The sequence below is a fragment of the Capra hircus genome, chromosome 29 (genome assembly GCF_001704415.2).
Source record: "Capra hircus breed San Clemente chromosome 29, ASM170441v1, whole genome shotgun sequence".
Classification (NCBI taxonomy): domain Eukaryota; kingdom Metazoa; phylum Chordata; class Mammalia; order Artiodactyla; family Bovidae; genus Capra; species Capra hircus.
Genome location: NC_030836.1, coordinates 1,946,939 through 1,962,369, shown reverse-complemented (window position 1 = coordinate 1,962,369; position 15,431 = coordinate 1,946,939). Strand labels below are relative to the sequence as shown.

The following is a 15,431-nucleotide window of genomic DNA, read 5'->3' as shown; positions in this document are numbered from 1 at the left end:
CTGTTCTCCTTTTATTCCTGCATCCTCTTTAATATCACAGTTCCCGTGCTGTCCTTTGCTGTTGCAGCCTTCCTTAGGGCCATGGGATTTCAGCTCTGTTGGACTATGCAGTGTTGACACGTCAGAGGAGGAAGGCCGTGACAGCGCAGAGGCCTCCTTTCTGAACTCCCCTCCTCTCGCTCTTTGATCCTCCTCTGTTCCTAGTATCTGACTACCCTAACTTTAACTTGGAGCCACATTTGTTGAGGGATACCTCCCAAATACCAATCTTACACATTTTAATGTCAGTGACTCAACTTTCTTTGTATACTGGAAATTTATCAGTAATGTACATACACTGTCTATACCTAACTTTAGAACTGTTCTTGGGAGCCATTCACATACATGTCTTAATCAGTATATAATAAAATAATTTTCAAATTATCTTGAATTTTCACAGTAATGCAGAGGTCACGTTATTACTGCTTTATTTTTAGAGTTTCTAAAATAGTTGTTTCTGATTCCCTGCATATTCCTCGCATCACATTATGGGCAGTATTTTAATTAATGTTCTTACAAAGAGGAGAAAATTCAACATGGTTTTTCATCTCCATGTTGAGAAAACGGCATAGCAATTTGTTCACAAATCTCAATAATTTGTCCTAAAACTAACATTTACCTGTATTGCTCTTTGCACAGCTTAGAATCACTAAGCACTTTTAAATATAGAAATTTTGGAAAAGAGTTTCTACCCGAGGCATAAAATCAGCATGGTAACAACACACTAGGCTTAATAGCAGCCTTTTCTTCTTCTTTTCTTCTTTCTGCAAGTCAACAGCTACATGTTTATCAAAAATGCAAGCCTTGTGCCTGCGCACCCTGATGTTAAGGACTCCAGCTAGATGAGGGATCTGCTTTTGTTTTTTTCTCAAAAGCTGGCGTAACAGCCTGAGTATTTATCTCTCTCGTCAGTGCCTCTGGTACTGTCCACAGAGCAAGTGGGCACATTTCATCCCAGTTATGAATAGAAGATGAATCCAGGGTGGCGTGCACGTGTCAGAGGTTAGAACTGTTTAATGGGATGAAATGCGGATGAAAATTGGAAAACAATCCAAGGAATCTGTAGAAGATGAGAATGGGAGAAACTCAATTAGCTGAAACCAGACACTTCCCTCCTCTGGGCCCTGGTTTCTCTGGGCTATTGTAGGTGCTTATTTGGTTATAAATAGGAAAGCAAAGAGTTTATTGTTTCCGCTGTAAAGAAAGGTAAGGTGGTTTCAAGGATTTTATTCATGTGCCTGTATAGTCCCTATAACCTAATCAGCCTAACTTAATTACCTAAGTATGGCATTGTCTGTGTAGTTTCAGCAAAACTGGTTAAAGGAAAAAGCAATCTAGTCAGATTTAACCTGAAAGGATGAAAGAAGACACAGTTCTGGAGGGTGTTTTTCTCCTAGATAAGCTTTTATAAACTTGTCGTAATAAACATAGTTATAAGTTTTCAATCACATTCGGGGAAAAGCAACCACAATACTAAACTTAGACTTCAATCCAGCTTCCTTTGTTTACTCTATGCTTCACTTCCACCACCTAGAGTGTGTTTTTGCCAAGGAAATCATTTCAGCTTTTTGGGGTATCATATATGCAGTTATCTCTGCAACTTCAGTAAAAATATTTTTTTGGTAAATATCCACTCAGCTGTGGAAGTCAGAGTGCATTCACTTGAGAAAAAGAATAAGCGAGCTGTAGGCTTTCATTATTTTATTAGGAAGTTTCTGAAGGCTTTTGCTCCTTATGGAGTGGTATGACAGTGCTTAGTGGTGTCCAGCTCCGCAACCCTATAGACTGTAGCCCACCGGGCTCCTCTGTCCTGACCTAGGGATCTAACCTGTGTCTCCTGCATTGGCAAGTGGATTCTTTACCACTAGTGCCACCTGGGAAGCTCCCTGTGGAGTGGTAGATAAGAGCTTTGTATCTGGGTGAGTACAGTGTGACTTATAGTTGCCATATTCTGATATAGAAGAAATAAAAAAGCAAAAGGAAAAAGTGTTCCCTTTAACTTGGAGACAAAGTTTTCCAAAAGTGAAAATATCCATAAAGTTCAAGTGATGCAGTCCCAGTTTTAAGAGTGAACTTTGTACCACCCTGCATTGCTTTAAAGTAAACACAAGAGCTTTTGTGAATATGTCTGTAGTATATACCCTTAAGCATTAGCCCAGACATTTTGGTTCAGGAGATCTTTCTTCAAGTCTAGTCTGACTTCTTGGAAGTGAAAAGGCTTTTCTAAGCAAAATTTAAATTCCCAGTCCCAGATTTTTTTTTTTTTTTTTTGGTATCTACAATATGAGATCATGGATGCTAACTAAACTTATTGTGGTAAACATCTCACAGTATATGTGAGTAAAGAAATTATGCCATACAGTGCAGTAAAGTACAACCTTAAACTTATACTGGGATGTATGTCAATTGTATCACAATGAACCTGGGAGAAAAAAAAAAAAAAAACAACTCCAGTCCAAATGAAGACTCTTATAGAGTTAGTCTGTTCAGAGAACCCAGGTGCCCTTTGTCCTTTGTGCTAAGTTGGTAGTAGATAATCCTAAATATTGGATTAAAGTATCACTGATATGTAGTGTTCTTTCTTGAAGAGCTAAAGGTTATGCTCTGACATTTCATTTAAAAATACTACAGCACTTTTTAAAGCTGAAGAATTTGTTTTTGTGGACAGATGTTAATTTCATTAAAGGTGTGCATCATATAAAGTCTTTCTTTACAATAAAATTTTTAGCACCATCTTGCTGTCAACGGTGTTTTGTCTCACCACAAAAACATGGCATTTGGTTTTTGAGTCGAATGGTTAAAATACAATGAGGAATGATTTAAAGGGTTTTATAAGGACAGCTGTTAGCTCTATAGAAGATAAGTTGCAGAGATTTTTCCCATTAACAATAATACAGATTTTTTGAAAATTTAGTAAAATATGTAGTCAGAAACTGCTGTGAGATTATAAGTAGTGTAGACTTTTTAGAAGACAGTTGACTCAAATGGGTTTAAAAATATAAGACCCTTTGACTCATTCTTTCTCTCTCTAGAAATTTATTCTAAGAAATAATTGAAAAAAGACATAGATGCAAGGTTATTCATCTAAGTATGAGTTATATTAACAATAGCAAAAAATAAAATATGACCTAATAAATGACTTAGCAAAGGGGCTTCATTAAATAAATGATGAACATTGTGTGAGTATTTCAACAGGTATGTATTGAGCTTCTAGTGTGTATGAGCCATTTCTCTAGGGTAGACAACAGTGATGCAACAGAGAAGACTCTTGCACGGAGGGAGCTTGTATTTTTTGTTAGTTGGCTAGTGGGCAAGTGGGCATTACCACACAACCATTCAAAGCAAAACATATAAAACTACAGGTATTGGTATGGAAAGCTGTTCAGTACATGATAGTAAATGAGGATCCGCAATTCCTGAGAAATACTCTGCTTTGGGGAGAAAATAATCTAGAGCAAAGGCAATATATCAAGGACATTAACAGTTATTACCTTTGGGTCATGAAATAATGGGTGTTTTTAAAATGTATTTATTTTGCATATTTTCTTCTACAATGAAGTCTTTTCATTGTTAACACAAAGATTTACCTAGTAACCAATTTGAATGCTCCAAAAGTTTCTGCTAGGCAAAAGATTGCCTCTTTCTTTTTCTCTTTTTCTTTCTGCTTTCCTTCCTTCCTTCTTCCCTCCTCCCCCCTCCTTTTCTTTCTTTCTCCCTGTCTCTCCCTCTCTGTTGCTCTGTCTCCTGTCACTGAAGCACGGGAATAGATAGGAACTCCAGCTTCCCCCAAAGACCCGTTTCTTTGTTCCTCTCCATTGCTACCAGAAAGTATTTCTGTGTACAGAACCGAAATGCTTTGTGCTGGGGTGTGTGCTCATTTCTTCAAAAGAGTCCAGCGAATTACTGCTCTTTGTGAAATAACCTCTATACATTTAGACACTGAACAAAACTAACTCTTGACCTTATTTCATATGTTTCCTGAAATCATTTTCTCCTGGTTTAAATTTCAACCTTCCTTTCTACTCGACTGTGTGAATCCAGTCATTGTGCTTAGGGGTGGTATGCAAATTAGCATGGACCACAGAAAGGATCTGAGGCTGGGAACAATCTGGGATACAGAAAAGAAAAGAAAAAACAATGAGAACTGTATGTGTTGCTACAGATTGGTCCTCTGTCCACTTCCAGTTTTCAGGCTGTTGGCGTCTGGTGCTAGCTACACAGACCAGATTTACTGTAGAGAGAGAACAGGTATACATTTTGAGTCCATTCAAAACTGGTCCTGAAATTTTGTCTTAAGAAAAGAAAAATCAAATACCAAGTGTATGTTTACTGAGTTCATAGAACTTCCTGGGAGGTTTTGAGCAGCCAGCTAAGTTTTAAAATTCGTGGGTCCCAAACAGACGAGGAGAGCTGTCCACTTTCATTAACTCCAGACAAAAGCTCGAAATCAGCCTGCAGCGTCTCGCCTTGATTTCTTGTGCTGCTCTCCAGCCTTGAGCCTTCTGAAATAACATGGAACGAAGGCGGCTTGCATTTCAGGACCTAATTGTTTCCTGCAACTGTGCTGTGGCTTTTTCTTCTTCTGCAAAGATGAAAGATATCTCAACAGGAGTTGGTACGAAGAGGCGGGAACAGAGTAGAACAAAAGTGCCGGGTGGATGAGAATCAGCGGACTAGTGGCCAGTGAGAGAGTGTGTCTTCCAGGCTTTCTGTCTGGGGCCCGGGGCTTTCATTCTGGCTGTCTGTGGTGCGAATCTGTCTACAGTGCAATGTGTGAGTGAATGATAAAATCAACTGATGTCTCCATGAAGCTGCATCTTGGCTTCAAGCCTTGAAAATAATACCATGGCACCATCCTCATTCTTGGTAGTAAAAGGACGACTCAAAACTGCACATGTTTTTTAAGAAAACTGTCTTATCCTCAGGGCACCCGAAGCTGGTGCTCTGTGACACCCGAAGGGGTGGGGTGGGAAGGAAGGTGGGAGGGGAATTCAGGATGGGCGGACATGTGTATACCTGTGGCTGATTCGTGTTGATGTATGGCAAAAAGCCATCATAATATTGTAAACTACCCATCCTCCAATTAAAATAAATAAAATTTTAAAAAAAAGAAAACTTTTATCAAACAGGATAGTTCACAGATGGAGAGTTGACTTCCAGAGCTAGGTAACTGCATGTAGACTAGAGAAATCTAAACTGGATGACAGGCTAGTGATCACAGGATGGCTAGATGACTCAGTTTTGTTTTTTTTTTCAAATGAAGCTATTCCTGAGTGCTTGTCTGTAAAGAGCCAGACATCCCAACTTGCTTGCATTTACCAAATGTTATGATGTTATCCTTCATTTATTTATTCAACATTTACAGAGTTCCAAATTTCTAGCCACCATCCTAGAATAGAGGAAAACAAGACAGAATGCTCTGTATTCATAGGGAGGTCGTAGGAGATTGGTAAAGGGACAAAGTAAAAGCAGATGGGGATGCCCCAGACCCCGGCTGGTAGGAGGAGGGTGTTCTCTGAATCTGAAACTTCCTTGAGGAACAGAGAAGATGGTTTGTTTCCTGGAGGCAGGGACTGAAGGAGCAGGGAGAGCAGACGCCTTTGTACAAAAGCAGAGGGGTGATGCGGTATTTAAGGAAGAAGTTGTCTTCCAGTTCTCCTGGTCTCCAACCATTCCAGCATCTGAGGATCTTCTGAGGAGATATAAAAATGGATTCGGAATAATATATTGAAACAACTTAAATAGAGGGAAGCAAGGAAACGATTGAATTTCCTGCTACTAAAGAGCTGATACCAACCCACTGTGAGGGATGCTGGGGCACGGGATTGCCTTCTTTTTCATGATAATGGGCACATGCGGATAAATCAGCAGGCAGCTCCAGTAATGAAGAGAGTGTGCTCCGGTTCACAGCTCCAAATTCCAGACCTGACTCTGCCACTCGATTAGCTGGGTGATTTGCTTAAAATTCTCACTTTTAAAAGTGCTTTAAAGCGTAGGTTTAAATATATTATGTGTCAAATATGTGACATATAAAGTATATTAAAGTCTATGCGTGTGTAGTATGTATATACTAAAATGTATCTGAAGCATTTTGAATACCTGTTTTAAGATTCTGTCCTCCCACAATTGCTTTGTGCCTCTTGGCTCCTCCCATTTTAGCTGATTGCAGTTGATTTTAGTCTCTTTCAGAGTGGTAAAGGTTATAGGGATGACCATGGCTGTGAATGGAGTGACCTGGGTTGAGCTATGAGGATAAAATCCCTGTTCTTGCCCTAATTATCACCACACTCGGCTCAGAACAGTGATCCTTCCTAAGGCCATAAGAGCTTTATACAAGTCTAGGGATGAATAGAAAAAGAAAGAAAAATAGTTATCTGTGTGATCCTCTTACATAAAGGCAAGCAAGGGTTGGCTAAAAGGGATTATGAAGGCCATGAAAGAATTTCATGTTCTCTCAGAAATAAAAGTAGTAAGTGTTTGATTCTTGAAGAAATAAGCAATTTAAAAATACACTTCACATCAACACAGGGGAAGCTGGGTGAAGGTTGCCCAGGAACTCTAGTTCATTTCCTTGCACCTTCCTATTAGTTTATAATTATTTCAGAATAAGAAGTTATTACAAAACGTAAGTGCACTGAGAACTGGGAGTTAATCTTTTGACTAACTGGGAATAAGAATTAAAGATACATATGTGCACAAGGAAACAGGTAAATCTCTATTAGAAGTATTTTCAAAGAATATACTGCCAGGGTGTTTTTAAAGGTTTTGTGTGTGTGTATCTTTTTTGTAACTGCCTCAGAATCTGTAATACTTTTCCTGGAAGAGGGACTTTCATCATGTTATGTAGGCACATGGCCACGAAGCATCCCCTAAACCATTTGTTGACAGTGTTTTTTAGAGCAGTTGTGGATGTTTTGGTGTAATTTTTCTGGGGCAACATATCATTTGACACGTTGGTTGCTCCATATGGAGATACGGCTGGAAAATGATGAGTAGAGTACCCCAGCCTGTGATAGTCATCTGCTATGAACAGCTCCATGAATTCTTCCTCTCATTTCCAATATTCAGAACTTAGTTGATAAGAACAAGATATATATAGTTGTGGGGTTTTTTTAAATAATTTGTTTGTCAGAAAGAACAACTATAGCTGGCATGTGCTTCATGCTGGGATCAACTTATTCCATTTCAAACTGTGCACAGTTCTAATAAATAAATAAATACAGTTTATGCACCTGCTTATACTATTAAATATTGTTACCCATATAATTCCACTCTGCCTTTATTATACAGTAAGAAGAAATAGACGGAGAAAAATTTTATAAACCTAAGCATATCTCAAAGAGTATAAAAAATCCCAACTATATTTCTAAAGAAGTTTTTAATGGGCATCTTAACAAATATCAACATAAAGTTGGGTACCTCAATAGGGTCTATGTTGTGTATTTCTGTGATAGGCGAAACATGAGGGGAAGGATATATCTGCATTTGGTATATTCCACCTGAGTCCTCTTTACTGAGTAGCACCCCCAGAAACTTGCTTCTAGAAGCTCACTGTAAACGTTTTGTTTTTTTTTTTAATTGTTGTTCAGTCACCCAGTCATGTCCAATTCTTTGCAACCTCATGGACAGCAGCACGCCAGGCTCCCCTATCCTTCACTATCTCCTGCAGTTTGCTCAGACTCATGTCCATTGAGTTGGTGATGCCATCCAACCATCTCATCCTCTGTCATCCCCTTCTCCTCCTGCCCTCAATCTTTCCCAGCATCAGGGTCTTTTCCAATAAGTCGGCTCTTTGCATCAGGTGGCCAAAGTATTGGAGCTTCAGCTTCAGCATCAGTTCTTCCAATGAATATTCAGGACTGATTGCCTTTAGGATTGACTGGTTGGATCTCCTTGCAGTCCAAGGGACTCTCAAGAGTCTTCTCCAACACCACAGCTCAAAAGCATCAATTCTTTGGCACTCAGCTTTCTTTATAGTCCAACTCTTACATCCATACATGACTACTGGAAAAACCATAGCCTTGAGTAGATGGACCTTCATAAATAAAGTGATGTCTCTGCTTTGTAATATGCTGTCTAGGTTCATCATAGCTTTTCTCTCAAGGAGGAAATGCATGGCTGCAGTCACTGTCCATAGTGATTTTGGAGCCCCCCAAAATAAAATCTGTTACTGCTTCCACTTTCTCCCCTCTGTTTCCACGAGTTGATGGGACCTGATGCTAATCTGTTACATGGGGAGGAGGTGTAGGCAAAATCTGAGAGCATTTTAATTAGATTAAGAATGGGATGAAGAATACTTTTGGAAATAATGATTGTATTTGTGGTCTTGATGGCGGTGATGGTTCAAGGGTATCAAAACTTACAAATTGTTTTCTTTGAATGTGTATAGTTATTGTATGCCAATTATACCTCAATTGAAAAAACGTAAAAAGGAATGCATGGTAGTAATAAAAAAAAGCAGTGGGCTTATATGATTTTAGCAGTCTTTGGAAACCTCAGAAGTGAGTTTTTGCTTGATAGAAAAGCTCATGTGGATTTCCATTTTTTAATTGTGACCATGTGGATCATAATTAGCTGTGAAACACTGAAGAAAGTAAGGAAATGCTATCGCTGGGCATTAGTTGCTTAATATGGTTAATATGGAGCCTTGGATGAACCTTAAAATAATTGTCAACACATTTCACAGTCATTCTTTTCTTTTTGTCCTCAGATTTTTGGATCAGGAATGATGCTTGAACACTGTGTTCCAAGATACTCATTTGTACTTCTATTTAATGAGTAAATAGCCATAAACATATTTCATATTAATGAGAGAGAATTCTAACTTCTAGAGGACATGTCTGATGTTTCATTAAAAAATACAGTAAAACTTCACTCATATATTTTAATTTACATTAGTGGGTGCCTTTCATCCAAGGACTTTTCAAAATCACCTAAATGTCCAAAGCCAGTAATACACCATCTCCCAGTTTGACAGGTGAAAGAAAAGAGATTTAAGTGATTTCCAGGGACCACAGACCAATTCTGTGACTACAGATCTGTGTGTGTGTGTGTGTGTGTGTGTGTGTGTGTGTGTGTGTACGCAGATGCATGCTTGCTGTCTGTGCATGTGAGCACATGCATGGTGGGTGATCAGGCAAGGTACAGACAAAGCTGACCTAACTTCTTTGATTTTGTTCCTTGTTGAATTAAGTTTTCTTTTTAATGGACTAACTTTGCTGTTCCCTGAACTGGCCAGATATTTTCATGAAAAGGTATCATGGGCAGTCACAAAGACCAAGCAACAATATGCCACACGCCTGGAGAAGAAAATAATACCTAACAAGACTTTCCATCCCAAACTTCTCGCCTTCTCTCCTCACCCTTACTTTGAGGTGTGGCTACTATTTGCAAGGCTTTGGGGTATTTATTTTGATCCCTGTTGGTTTAACATGTACTCAGCATCTATTAACACTATAATATGTTGCAAACTTTGTGCCAAACACTCGACATGCATTTAATTCCATGATCACCATGGTATTGAGATATGGGTGATAAAACGGCTTGCTGGGTTTAAACACATTGTACAGGGTAAAAGAGGTGGCAAGTAGTGGAGTCTGGATTTCAAAGCAGAACATTCAAGGCAGGCAGGTCTGGGTTCTCCAATTAGCCATGCAACCTGGAACACATTACATACTCACATTTTAGACTTAATGCCCTCATTTATGAAAGAATTATAAAGTTTGCAGGGTTCTTTGGTGGATAACTTTAGAACTAAAACTTCAACATCAGTTGTACAATCTCCCTTTGAATCACTTAGCTGTTTTGAATTTTAGGCAACTCTATTCTGGCCTGTTTCTGGACAGATGCTCTCCTCCCTCCCAAGTGATACACTTGGCAGTTTGCTTAGTCAAAATCTATAGGCCGTATTATGCACCTAATACGGTCAAAACTCTGACAGGAGAACCAAGGATAGAAGATTCAGGCCAGAAGTGGAGAACTGCTTCTTCACCCCATCCGTGGATGTTTTTCACAGTATAATAGTTAACAGGAATCCCATGCTTTTCATGAGTATCCTAATTACTTTTAGAGCTTTTGTAAGCTGAGCCCCAGAATTTTCCCATCACAGTGGTGAGTACTTAAGAGTTCTTGCAGTACGCTCCTGCACCTTTGGTGCTTTGGGTGAGGGCTGTAATGATATTCAAGAACACTGTGTTTTCCTTTGACTTTTCTGGCATATGTTTGATTTCCTGTTTGGCACTTGTTTCAACCCTGAAATGGGAAAGGTGGGAAGGAGCAGGCTGGGCATTTTTCTGCTCCTAATTTAAAATGCTTGTCCACAAATATCCCTCAAAGTGGCCCAGAGTTTATTTAGGGCCCTCTGTAGAGTTCTTGAGGGACCTAGAGCTCATGCAGAAAGTATGTTGGTATGGATTACGGTGTCTTCTCTGATTCTTTTGGAATAACTGTGACATTTGATTTGTAGGGGAATTGCATCAAGGAGGCTTATATTTTTGCATGCAAAGCAGTTTCCATCCCAATTGGCTAAAGAACGCTTGAAAGGTCTTTTTCACTTTTGTGAATGAACAGATAAAATATCGTGTCCTGGGAAAGCTTATGGTTGCATAAGAAATCAATGCAACCTCAGGTTAAATGGAAATGTTGGTGTGATTGTGCACTGATTTCCCATGCATCATGAGAAGTGTTTTGACCTCTGGCCCACTCTCTTCCCATTGCTCCCAGTTGTCTCGTGTGTGTGTATGTGTTTTGTCCATGCTGGAAATTCAAATAAAGTATTTGTGAATGTGCTTATACGTTTCAAATGGTGGACGAACTAGTTAATATAGTTTTGTGGAAGATAATGTCCTGATGTAAAGAGAAACATCTTCATTTTTCTTTCATTTGCCATTATTACTTAGCACAGCCATTCTCTATTGGAGATGCCTGGCGTGGTCTCGTAATCTGCTCTCTCAACCACTCTTTCCCTATTTTCTCGTAGGAGTCATCTCTACTGCAGACATTCTCGATCGAGAGACAACGGGGTCGTACTGGCTGACTGTGTACGCCACAGACAGGGGTGTTGTTCCACTCTATTCCACTATTGAGGTCTACATTGAAATTGAAGACGTGAATGACAACGCCCCACTGACCTCGGAACCTATTTATTACCCTGTTGTCATGGAAAACTCTCCAAAGGATGTATCTGTCATTCAGATCCAGGCTGAGGACCCTGACTCTAGTTCCAATGAAAAACTGACCTACAGGATTACAAGCGGGAATCCTCAGAACTTTTTTGCCATCAACGTCAAAACAGGTAAGGAAGGGGATGCTTGTGTGACTTTTTTTTCAGTTGTTAGCCCACCTTTTAAATTCACAACTCTGGTATTTGCTGTGCCTTTTTATTTATTTAATTGTGTGGAGAAGAGCATCCTTCTTTCTGGGAACAGTTTCTGAAAAGGTGAATGTTCTTCCAGTCTGTTTAAGTAAAGTGGTCTAACAGAAATTAAGAGGCTTTCTCAGAAAGCCTTAGGTTTGCTTTAGTCATAATTATAAAAAATGGCTCCTAGACCATTCAGAGCCTAGGCTATGCTGAGTTCTCTGGCTATCTGGCTTTGTGATGCCTCTCCTTCGAGACTTCCTCCCTCGCTTGGCCTTAATCCAGCTCATTATAAATAATCTCCTTAAAGCCTTAACTTTAAGTCCCAGATTGTTGTGATTTCTGTACTACCCATCAATGAAGTGTTATGTTTAGAAGAACTTCCAGTATCTAAATCTTTACATAAAACACATATTTTTAATTTTCTGGGTTTTTGCTTAGAAGTTTCTCGAGATTGCAGAAAACTATACTTGTTGGCTAAGGATCAGAAAGGGCAGGTGTGGAGTTGCTTGAATGTATTCTGAAGCAAGTATATAGCACTGGAAAAAAATGCTTTGCGGAGTAAATCTCAGAAGTTTGTTGCTTTCTTGTGATTTGCTTCTTTTTGTTATGTACAAGAGGGTGAAATACTCAGTGAGAGCTGAGATGGATGCAGTTTTAATTAATTGAAATTTAGAAGAATGTAAAGATATTATTGCTGTTTCCCTCTGGGCAAGTTGATGTTGGTCACCAGTTAGGCTGGGTGCTGGAACTATGTCGGTGGGATGTGTTCTGCTTTCTTGACAAAGTCCTGATGAAGTTGATAGTTGTTTTTCCTGCCTGTGTTTGTTCGAGTGGAAACATACCGCTGACCCCAAGCATTTTATAAGTGCCAGATTCCCATTAGCATAATGTAAAGAGAATGCCAAGCGTTTTTTTTTTAAACTATTGATTTTTTCCTAACTATAGTATGAGTAGGTTAGTCATTTTGTTAAGCAGAGTTCAGCATTTGAGTAGCTTTGAATCTGGATCCGACCCTCATTTCCTTAGAAGACAGAGTAGTCATCAGCCACCAGCATCTGATCGAGGCCTCTCTGAACATGAGGAAGGGCCCAGAGAGCTGCAGCCATGCCCATCCCTTCAGCACTGCCTGAAACCCACCCTCCTGCTTCACCTCTCCCTGGAGCCAAGGACTCTGCAATACGGTGAAAGAGAAATGAATTCAGATACTTCAGCAAATTAACAAGAAGAAAGGACAAAGACAAAACAAGTCAAAGAAAAGAAGCTGAGGACATGGCCGTCTCCACATTTCACTCCCCTGTGGAATCTGAAACACCCAGCTAGATTCCTAGTCTTCTCTCTTGATTCCACTGGCATTTGAGTCAGTAAGGGCACACCCAGTGCCCTCTTTTGCAAAAGACACTGCACAAGGCCAGTGTCAACTGGTCTCTTCCTGCACTCATGGCTGAAATTAGGAAAGAATACATGTCACAGGGAAGAATTTGGGTTGGAGGTGAAGACCATAGAATGAACATTATTTGCAGAGAGCATGTAGACTCCTGGTACTAAAGATGTCTTTTATACAGCTTTGAAAAGTTTATGCATAAATTTTCAGAAAGTCCTATATTATCAAAATTTGGACTGCATTACATGATAGGAACCTTCATCATAGTTATGATTTCCCTGTCCTTGTTGTAGATTTTTAAAAAGGATTTGTGCCAAGAATGACAATTTAGACCAACTTTTCTAATAGTCTAAAAGGGACGCATGGCACACTTTGTAATTCTCAGACACATGATAAGAACGCATTGGATTTCGTTTCTCCATTTATTCATTCACCAAGCATGTACTGTGCCTTCTGGTTTACAAACAAGATCTGATTTATAGAGCTATAAACTTAAGAGATGGCTCAAGCTTATTAGGGACCCAAAGGTACATGAAATTAGTAAAATGACAAACATTTATGATGGAGTGAAAGTAGAGTGAGAGAGTGCAATAACTGATTACAGTAGAAGAGTTTCACTCAATATGGGGCGGGTGAGAGTGGTGGTCAGGGCGTACTTCATGGAGGAAGTAACATTTGGGGTTAGAAGTCCTGGTTTTCAAAACCTTGCTCTGTACATCTAACTGGGAAGCACCATCAACTGCAAAGAAAAACAGACTAAATCAGACTCTGTGCTTTATGAGCTTGGGCAAGTTATCGAACCTCTCTGAACTTCATTTTTTAGTGAGAAAGGATTGTTGCAAGGGATAGAGAGGCTCTCATGTGAAGTGATTACCACAGTGGCTGGCACATTGAAACTGTGCAAAAAAGGTGATACCCCATCCTGACTGCTGTAACTGATTACAGGCACATCATTTAATCTCCTAGGGCCTCAAGTTCTTACCTAGAGAAGGAAAATGCTTTGCTTTCTTCATACGAATTGCTCATGAAGTTTCAATGTCATGATGTGTTTGAAGGCCTTTGGTGAACTACAAATCTCCAAAAGAATCATGTTATAACTGTTCCTATTTCTGTTGGGGTGTACGGAACCATGAGCCGGGTGTAACTCTTGTTAAGTGCGTTGCTTTAATAACGCTGTCCATGGAGAAATTTCCCTCCAATTCAACAAACCCTCCAATGAGATGCTTTAATTTCGGTCATACTTCTTGTTTCTCTAAAGCCCTTTGTCTGCAATGGTTACATTAATGTAACATTTTTCAGGAATGCAGGGGAGATGTACCTAACTGGTATATTTAGGTAAGATTTATGCTTTAGATTTTTTTCAACTCGATGTGGACCTGGGTAAACTGACCTTTCATTCCTCTGTGGTAGAGCTGAAATTTATAGAGTTTCGTTTTGCTTTGGCAATGTGCTCCATAATAAATAAGGATTAAAATGATTAATGCAAACTCAAATAATGTCAATGCTTGGGGTCCACAGCTTGCAGCAGATAACAGATGTCCTGAACTCGAGAAGGAAGAGAGAGACAGAGATTTCTCTGATGAACACTCTGTTCTCTACCTAAAGAACTGTTGTTGTTGTGTTTTTTTTCCTCCCAGACCTAAAATCACTTAAAGTCAGTAGTCTGTGGACTTTCTCCAATAATTCCTGTGGCTTAAGAAGGAAAACAAAAGCTGTAATGCTCCTAGGTCCTTTCTGGCTTGTACAGAGAAACCTTGATTGATTCCAGGCTGAGCAGTTGATTTCAATCAAAGGCAGCTTCCAGTCAGGGCCCTTCCTTGGCTTGTCAGTAACCGGAGCCCTGGCCATGTGTTCTGAGCCAGAGACACCCAACAAGCTGGCACTCACCTGTCTCTCTGCATGAGCAGGAACTCAAATGCTTTCTTCCAGCATTTGTAGTGAAATCCAAGCTGGCCACTGAGTGGTTGTCCAGGCTGAACAGGTGTGGGAAGTTCCTCTAGGATTTCAGAATGTTTACTGTAGTCTTGTCTACAGTATGGAAACCATTCAGCACAGTGCCAGCATGCTAGCAGTTAGTAGAGCACCCAATAAATGTTGTTATTATTGTTCAGTTCAGTCACTCAGTTGTGTCCGACTCTTTGCGACCCCATGAACTGTAGCACGCCAGGCCTCCCTGTCCATCACCAACTCCCGGAGTCCACCCAAACCCATGTCCATCGAGTCAATGATGCCATCCTACCATCTCATCCTCTGTTGTCCCCTTCTCCTCCTGCCCTCAATCTTTCCCAGCATCAGGGTCTTTTCCAATGAGTCAGCTCTTTACAGCAGGTGGCCAAAATATTGGAGTTTCAGCCTCAACATCAGTCTTTCCAATGAATACCCAGGACTGATTTCCTTTAGGATGGACTGGTTGGGTTTCCTTGCAGTCCAAGGGACTCAAGAGTCTTCTCCAACACCACAGTTCAAAAGCATCAATTCTTCTGCACTCAGCTTTCTTTATAGTCTAAATCTCACATCCATATATGGCCACTGGAAAAACCATAACCTTGACTAGACGGACTTTTGTTGGCAAAGTAATGTCTCTGCTTTTTAATATGCTGTCTAGGTTGGTTATAACTTTCCTTCCAAGGAATAAGTGTCTTTTAATTTCAT

At 39.8% G+C, this 15,431-nt stretch overlaps 1 protein-coding gene across 1 annotated transcript in view; it reads left to right on the top strand.

Moving 5' to 3' along the window:
* Positions 1-15,431, top strand: part of FAT3 (FAT atypical cadherin 3) — a 656,439-nt gene that overhangs the window by 179,482 nt on the left and 461,526 nt on the right. Inside the window, exon 2 of the mRNA XM_018043498.1 lies at positions 11,018-11,332. Within this exon, the coding sequence (XP_017898987.1) occupies positions 11,018-11,332 (315 nt within the window). The remainder of the gene's footprint in view (positions 1-11,017; positions 11,333-15,431) is intronic.